General features: G+C 26.6%; 1 protein-coding gene across 1 annotated transcript; it reads left to right on the top strand.

The window, feature by feature from the left end:
• The first annotated feature begins 2,404 nt into the window (after nucleotides 1–2,404).
• On the top strand, nucleotides 2,405–2,874 carry LOC124913433 (zinc finger protein 2-like). The gene has a single exon (XM_047454016.1). The coding sequence runs from the start codon at nucleotides 2,470–2,472 to the stop codon at nucleotides 2,866–2,868; it is 399 nt and encodes a 132-aa protein (XP_047309972.1). The 5' UTR covers nucleotides 2,405–2,469; the 3' UTR covers nucleotides 2,869–2,874.
• Nucleotides 2,875–9,416: the final 6,542 nt, after the last annotated feature.

Here is a 9,416-nt window from a genome sequence, read left to right as displayed (position 1 = left end):
TTTTATTTAATAAAAGTCTCAAATAGCAGCTAGCTGAGCCAACTTTATGACCTTAAATAATGAATACAAAATTTAGTTCTATATGTTTCTTCACTAAACACTTGTAAATATTTTAATAGTATCTTTGTCAATTATTTAATGAATATATTTGAAGCGCTTAATCGTTTTAACTTATCTTTTTTATTTGTTTAATATATTCTATAAAAATGTTTAACTACTATTAAAATTTTATTTATTTGGCCATAATTTACTAATAAACACTTAAAATTTACAATAAAATTAAATATTTTGTTTAATTTATTCGTTAAAAATGTTTAACTACAATTAAAATTTTATTTATTTTACCACAATTTACTAATAAACACTTAAAATTTACAATGAAATTGAGAAATAATCTACTATTTATTTAAATATTTTAAAATATAACAGAACCGACAGGGTGGTTCTAATGCTGCCACTCATGACTGTGACAGGCTTATTATTAATAATATTATTAGTTATTTAATTAATTAGCTCTGGAGGTTCCCATGCCATGTCCCAAACACTATTATTATTATTATGACCAACCTTAAATCCAATCATCTAATGTCAACAACAATCAAGAATTTCATTACATATCTTGATTGTAAAGGGCAACAAATCTCTTTACTTTCAAATAATTGAATTATAATTTACAACATTTTTATTTGAAGTGTTCGCTGATCATATTTTGATACATAGAGAGTATTTAAAGAAAAATTATGTGTGATGCAATTTAATTATACTTTTTATATGAATATTCTATTTGAAATTAAAATTTAATTATTATGAATGAGAGACATAATACACATACATTTTATTTTTATTTTTGTGTCATCAGGGATTTCTCTTTTATGGAGACATGCATTCTTTATATTTTCGTTTTGTTTTGTTTTGTTATGACTGCATTTTTTTTATTTGAGTTTTATTGGTGTGTAGTTATTTATCAAAAAAAAAAATCAATGTACTTGTTGTATTTATAGATGTTTTACAAAATAATTAAATTATAAAATTATTTCATTTGCTACATAACTAAGAAAATTAAAAGTTAAAACCCTCGATAAAAATTCGAAGGAAAACTCTGGTTAAGAATGTTTTGAAAAAAAACTTAAATAAGTCATCAAAATAAAAATAAAAAATATACAAAACTACTCATCAAACATACAAATTTTAAAAATTAGAAATATTTATGTACCATTTGCAAATTTTAAGTTCGGTTTATGTCTCATTGCTAAGACGTGATAAAAGACTTTCATGGACTAGTTGTATTATGGACTCGTTAAAAAGTTTGACCCATAAATAATATAAAAGAATTAAAAGAGAAAAACTCGTAATTAATAAAGAATGACAATAATAACGAAAGATTTTTACACTTAAAGTCACTAAAATATCCTGTGGTGAAACATAGTGCTTATATGAAAATCTTGATTTAGATGATCGAATGAGTTTGAGTTGTTTGATGTGGTTGAACTCATTTTCAACTAGGATTATCATCCTACTTTAGACTTGCAGATCTAAACTCTTTGTTTGATATTGACTTATATTATTAGGGTATGGATTATCTTTTTTTTCCATATTTTTTAGAGAAGTTGGTTTGTAAAGAAGAACAAAATTATGTATCCAAATATTAATAGACCAAATTGGCTTAAGCAGGCCTAACTTTCCCTCTTATGTGCTAGCTAGCTAGGTGATCAATTTGATATCCTAGCTAGTTGCATTAAAGGCTCTTGATCTCTCCTGAATCTCATTTTTTACTTCTACCGACATTTGAATTTCTCTCTTCGATCTCCGAAGATACAAGTCATTTAACTTAATTATCATTGCATGTATTTGTCTTTTCCTTATCTTTTTGAAAGGGTACGGTGAAACTATATGATATTAATCAAATTCGTAAAAGAATGTTTATCTTCGTTACAATAATTATATATAAACAAACATCGATAAAAGATCTAAGTAGAAGGCTCTTCAAATATTCAAAACCTAAGTTCTTAAAAATGAAACTAATTGGAACTCTAATTTTCTTATGAACATGTCTAACTCCTTTCTTTGTTATAATTCATGCCACTACAATTAATTTATATGGTTTCTCTTTACACTTTATAGATTCAACAATCTTCACTTAATTTTTTTCGATTTTCGCCATTAGCGTTTAGTTGTTTCACATCATTTTTCTTTGTTTCTTAATATATATATATAACATCCATATGCTAGATATTAAACAATATCCTTATTTAATCGTAAAAAAAAAAAAGAGAAAATGAAAAGAAATGTCCTTCACTCAATCTTTGTTTTTTTAATCCACGTCTCTCTCTTGTCTTTCTTTCCCTCTTTCTCTATTTAACCTTTAAACCAATTCAATGAACTTACCTTATACCTGGCTTTTCCCCTCTCTCTCTCTCTCTCTAAATCATCAAAGCTAGGTTTCATCATCTTCATCAAGTTCAATTGGATATGGATTTTGAACCCAATACCGACCTAACTCTAGACATAACTTTTGAACTTTATCGTCCTCATTCTAATTCGCCTTCATCTTCTTCATCTTCATCATCCACTCAGCCGGCGAATCCAACCATGGAGGGTAGGATCTTCTCTTGCAGTTATTGTCAGAGAAAGTTCTACAGTTCTCAAGCTCTTGGTGGCCACCAAAATGCCCACAAGCTGGAAAGAACCCTGGCGAAGAAAAACAGGGAAATCAGTAGGCCCCACACCAGCTCCGTCGACTTGCCGCCGACAACTGTTAGGTTTTCAGGTGGCCGGAGTTACACCGGCAACAACTTCATGACGGGGATGCAGGAAGGTCGTGTTCAAGAAGGAATAGGGAACCACCTTGATTTATCCTTGAGGCTTTAATTAATTAGTTCACCGAAGATGATGATTCACATGCATAAAAAAGTATTTGGTGATTAATTATGATTTCTAGCTATTTTTATTTCCTACATCATAATATAAGAATTGTTATTATTATAAATTTAATATAATTATTGGATATTTTAGTATATTTAAACTATAATTCCAATTTTAGACGTTTTTATTTCTCGCAAACATCAATTATCAAGAATGAGTTTTCGCGAAAACTCACTAAGATCATTCATCAAGAAGAACTTGCTTTTGCAAAAATTGTCTATAAGGATTGAATTTTTTTGTTGTCACTAACTTAAATATATAGGAAAAAAGAAAGAAATTTTGATAAAGATTAATCAACTATTAAGAATAATGAGGTTTTTAAAAACCTTTTTTTTTCACATCTCATTCCATGATCAAGCCATACTGTCATATTAACCTTGAAAATGATCTCTCTCTCCCATGTTTATTTGAGCTATTAAAATCTTGAATAGGGAAAGCTCAACCTTATTAAACATTATTATTAAGGTTTCATGTTTAAGAAATTTTCATACTTAATTCTATTTTAATGTATTTTATTTTTTATTGGTATTGTAGTTAATTGAACTTGTGACAACATATGTGACCATTTTAATTGTATTTGGTTTATTTGTTCATGAAAAATGGGTTCATTAAGCTTATATCACGAACCAATAAAATTAAAGTTTATTCACTTTAAAATAACTAATAATATCAAATCTAGAATTAGCTTTCAGTTTGCATCTAGTTTGTTAAAGTTTTATGTCAAATCCAGATAATTAATTTAATTAGGAGGTGGTCTATACAGTGAAAAGAGGAAGCACTAATAATGTGTACTTAAAACTATTTTATAAAATAAATAAAAAATTAATTAAGATCTGAATACTAAATTTTAAATAATTAATAATTTAAATAGTTAAAAATTGAATGTCAAATAAAATATTAAGTACTCAATATTTAACTTGATTTGAGCTTATCTAAAACTAATATATATATATATATATATATATATATATATATATTATGTTAATAAATTATAAATTAATAATTTAATATATAAATAAAAAAATATTATTATTTATTTCAGTTATTTTTTTATTTAATTTATTTAAATTATATAATTTAATATATTAAATTTATTAATAAATATATAAGGGTAAAAATTCTATATGTATTTATTTAGATATATATAAGATAAGATATGATAGAAAAGAAGATTTATATATATTTCTCATCTCTCACCTCCCACCTCTCTCTTTTCTATTTTATAATTAGTTTAGATTTAATCATAAAATTTTAATTTTTTTATTATTTTTCAAATTAATTTTGTAACTTAAAATTGGATAAATTATGGTTCAAGAGAAGATAAAAAAAGTTGTTATATTTATAAAGAAAAAAAATAGAAAACTTCATACAATTATATATATATATTAGTAATTTTTATTTTTAATATATTTTTAGCCTGGTTCGTATTGAGATTTTTAAAAAACCTCAAAGGGAGAAAAAAAAAATAATAATTGGTGATTATTTTGAGGAGGTAATGATTATTTTTGATAAAAAAAAAAGTTAAAATGTATGGATATATATAAATAAAATAAAATAAAAAATAATAATAATTTAAAATATAAGGTATTTTAGTATTTTATTAATGAAATGATTGTTTTTTAATTGAGTTTTTTAATAAATTCAAAGAAAAAAAAGGACCTTGGTTAAGTATGTATGATAAGTATTATAAATATGTTATGAAATAGACTTATATTATAATATATTATTTTAAGTGATGAAGACATTAGTTTTTTATTTACTCCAATTATTCAATTGATGTTAACAAGAGAAGTCTACAACTTGATTCATCTTCTATTTTTGAGGTAATGTCATCAATTGGAAGCCATTCTTTAAGCCTGTGATCTATCTTACACTAGAAGTTAAATATGTTGCATTGATTGTGGTAATAGTCCCAAATCAATGTGGTTAACACTTAGTAAAGATCACAATGCACCACCGAGAGAGAACTACTTAGCACATTGATGTTGAAATGCAATTTATGAGGACATAGTCTGGAAATGAAATTATTATAAAGGTGTCCATAGATGATATTCGTTGATCAAGACCTTTTCTATGCCTAATTACAACACTATTTTGAAGTTGGTTAGAGTTCGAAACTAGTGATACCTCGCTTGTTAAAATATCAAAATATGAAAAATAAGAAGAAGATAGCTCCTACGAAGTAGTCAAATTGGACACAAGTATTTTTTTTTTCTTATCAATCTAGGGTTACATTTAGTAGAAAGCTTATGCAACATATACTAGTGAATTTGAATTCACCAAAGAAATATTTTATGTTTTTATAATGAATTCATGGAATTAATTTTTTTTAGCTGATTATAGCTGGGGAGACATGAAGTATAAACTTTAAGTAGATTAGTTACACTAGTTATCTTCATTTTCTTCAAATGAATATGCATCAAGTTATTTAATTTAAAGAATAAAAAAAACAGCCAATTTAAAAGTGCCTCTTCAATCCTTATAAATAATTTTAGAAAGATCAACATAGTTTGCTCTTGATTAAGAAGTTGAATGGTCCATAATCTCTAAAATTCTTAATTTGGTCTTAATACAAATTAAAAAAATAAGATAAAAGATATAAACTCAATCAAAAACTAAAAAGTTGTATTTTATTATGGTCAAAACTATTCAAAAGGATAATCTAAGTATAAACAATGAGTTCGTTTTGGAATTATATTAAGACGTGGAATTTATGTTGCGTGTCTACTTAAACATTAATTTTAAAGAAAATTTTTTCAAACTCCTATTGTCGTATAGAAATTTAATTATGAATTCTAATTGACATGCGCACGTTTATTTTGACGTGATCTTGAAATCTACGTCTAATACACGGATACTCTTATTAAGTTCATTATCTTAGGAATTTTAGTATAATTGTTATCCCTTCATTTTCCTTGAGACAATGTTGTTTTCAAATCAAATTTGATTTATATATATAAGGACAGTTTGAAATCACTTGTACATATTTTTTAATTCATGAACTCTTTATGTTTGACATGCTTGTGAAATCTCTATCTATATATAATGTCCATTCAAACAACTCATAATCTTATTTAGTTGGATCCTCAAAAAAATTAGACAATCATTGTCACTTCTTCACAACATTATTGTTTTCAAATCAAATTCAATTATATATAACAAATTGACCATTTGGAATTACTGATATAATACAAGAAAATGAATTCCTATTTAATATTAGTTTTAAATAAAAATAATAGATGATCAAAATGGAAGCAATAATCAAAAGGGTAAATAATCACATCTAAGTGGTACACTTATAATGCAACCCTCACTTTCAAAAACTCCCACATTTGGCCAATCATTAAGCGCCGATTAAGAGATAATGTCTTTGAAACTATGACACTAAATTCATTGATCCAATTTCTTACCTCACACATTCATTTGATGTGATGTCAGGAAAGTAAAGATGAATGAGACTAACAAAGCCAAATTAACTCATAAATTAGGCAAGTTTGGACTCAATGACTGCTTCTTATGGGTGCTGTCTTTTCAATATAAGTCAGTGTTAGTGACAATTATCATCACTCACTCATAATAATACATTATTTGTGCGTAATTCAATTGGGATGTACTTTGGACTTGTCTCCACAAAAAAAATTAGCTTTATTGTTGAGTCCGTGTTGATGAGTAGGCATTTCTTTTTGCACGATTATAACTCAAACACGAGATTGTATAAGAGGGATTCGTACACGCATAAATAAATCAATTATATGGCTCATAAAGTTACATGGTTTCCTCATCAATAATTAAGTTGAGTTGTTGATACCGTAATCATTTTTCAAAATAAAATTACATCATATAAATCTTGCACTAGAAACTATTTGTGAACCACCTTAGGTATTAATTTGGGATAAGACTTTAATTTTAAACTAAAGTTATTATCATATTCGATTCAAATTAAAAATACATGATTTAAGAACGGGTTTGATGCTATCATCTTCCAAGAATTAGGGTTAAAATGAGCTAATCTTAATCCATAAATTTGATGCACGTCTTTAATGTATTTGGTGACATTTGCATCTGTGTGATCAAAGAATAAGATTCTTATCTTAATCTTAAATGAATAAATTTTTCATTCAAAATAATTTTTAAGGTGAATTAAGACTAATGTTTTTTGTTTAATAAATTCGGTTTTCGAATTGTTTGAGCATGCTCGAACCAAGTTCATATACTCGGATTCATGTCTTTGAGTGAATAAAGGGACTGAAGTACGCATATGTCAATTCTTGAAATAGTTGGAAGGCGGGGGCGTTAAGGAATCAAATCAGTGTTTCGAGATGAGCTCCGACTTTGACCCATGTTCAATTTTATAGTTGGGTTGGCCTGCCAAATTGAATCCAAACCTGGATTTTAGTTAGAGATAAACAAAATATGTTCAATGATATTGGACAATATTTTGCAGAGGATATCGTTTATATTTAAATTTTTAAAATGAATTAGATTTATTTATGCATGCATGCATGACATACATATATAGAGGTATGCATTGTGGATGGATATTGACTTTGGATGTGATTTTATAAATAAGATGTAGCGCCAACTCTTAATTTCTACAATTTCTTATGTAATTCTCTTCTCAACTAATCTTCATATATGTAACTAGAGATTTCATTATAGTGATTAGGTATGTAATTACATTACAAATGATTAGATTAGATTAAATTAGATAAAGAAAAACCATGAGATAGACAGGTGGAACACATCAAGAAAAAAATAATGATATTTATTTTGTATCTTTCATGCATCTCATTTAAATTAAATTTGACCTAATCAACCTTTCTTAATTAGCTAGAATTGAGTAATCTAGACAAGTCCATAACTATTCAATGTACTATTTTTTAGCTTGTGTTACTATAATTGAATGTATTTGGATGATGATGATGTTGAGATTAATTAAAAGGACTAGTAACAAATATAAAATGAGTGAAGACGAATGGGGTTACCCAAGTAAGAGTTTGATATTAAGTACGATTATATTAAGCCATATGCACAATATTTAGCTCCTGAAATCTGCATTTTAAAATATAACTCTAATAACCTTATTAAAATTGATTATTTGTTTTTAAGATAAGTTGATGGCATCTATATATATATATATAATGATGCTTAATTTTTAAAGTGTCCGGATTGCCGAGTCGAGAGTTGTGCTTAATTTGGATATATGTGAGAGTAAATTGATACTTGGGTCGGATTGTGGGTTGACCCGCCAATAAACTTAAAACGGTTAAAAATAAAATTTAAAATGTTATAGATATGGTTCGAACTTGTAACCTAACAAAACAAGTACACCTTTTAACAAACTAAGCTAATAACACTTTATATTTTAAATTCAACCCAAAATTTGATAAACGCATGACATTTTAACAATATAAGTTTAACTTTTTAACTAACTAATCTATATATATATATATAATGATGCTTAATTTTTAAAGTGTCCGGATTGTCGGGTCGAAAGCTGTAGTTAATTTGGATATATGTGAGAGTAAATGGATACTTGGGTCGAATTATGGGTTAACCCGTCCATAAAAATTTTACCGTAATATTTTTTTCACGATTTTTTATATTATTACTCGTGCAAATGCACGGAATATATGCTAGTTAATTTAAAATCTCCGAGGAAAAAAAGTCAAAATAGAGAAATCTAGTCTGTACAGTTTGTAGTTTGTAGTTTGTAGTTTGTAGTTTGTAGTTTGTAGTTTGTAGTTTGTGAACTTCAATAAATGTCATCTGTTTTAAATGATTTTGAACATAAATTATTGTTTTATCAATAATTCAGGATGTGATAACTAAGCAATAATACATATATCTTAGAAATACCAAAAATTTTAAATCTTAACTGCCATTTGTTGTAAGAAATAGTCAAATGTCACTTTTTTTTAAAAATATATTTGTACTCTCATTTTTTTTACTTTCAACTTATATTTTTTAAATAAATTTTGAGCTAATAATTTTTTAAAACTTATAAACGGATATATTGTATGGATTTGAAATAATTTTTATTTTTGAAATTTTATTGTGTCAATTGTATATCAAAAATAATTAATTTTGAATAAGTTTTCAAATAAAACAAAAAAAATATAAGTTGATAAATATATAAATATATATATATATATATATGTTATTATGTTAGTTTTTTTTTTTTTTTTTAGAAATTGGAGTTTGAAAAAAAAAATGTTAATCAGAAGCCATAGGTCCGCCATGGACCATTGATCAGCGGTCCCGCTCATCGACTCTAATTAAGCCATCAGACTGGTCAACTCCCCATGAGTGCACAATCAATGCATATGATCGAACCCATGCACGGAGCCCAAACAAAACAAACATTCCCATTCATGGATGTCACACAATGAACCATTCTCATGCAGACGTTGGCCCAACACTAGTTACGCGTCTGAGGTGTCATACAAGCTCAATCTTCTACCAGCAACCGCAATTTAAACCTTAAAATCTAA

This window comes from Impatiens glandulifera, chromosome 8 (genome assembly GCF_907164915.1).
Source record: "Impatiens glandulifera chromosome 8, dImpGla2.1, whole genome shotgun sequence".
NCBI lineage: Eukaryota > Viridiplantae > Streptophyta > Magnoliopsida > Ericales > Balsaminaceae > Impatiens > Impatiens glandulifera.
Note: the sequence above shows the minus strand (reverse complement) of the source record. Positions and strands in the feature narration are given on the sequence as shown.

Bases quoted from the DNA above. Each gene is read 5' to 3' on its own strand.
- LOC124913433 (XM_047454016.1), top strand. From the start codon at position 2,470: ATGGATTTTGAACCCAATACCGACCTAACTCTAGACATAACTTTTGAA.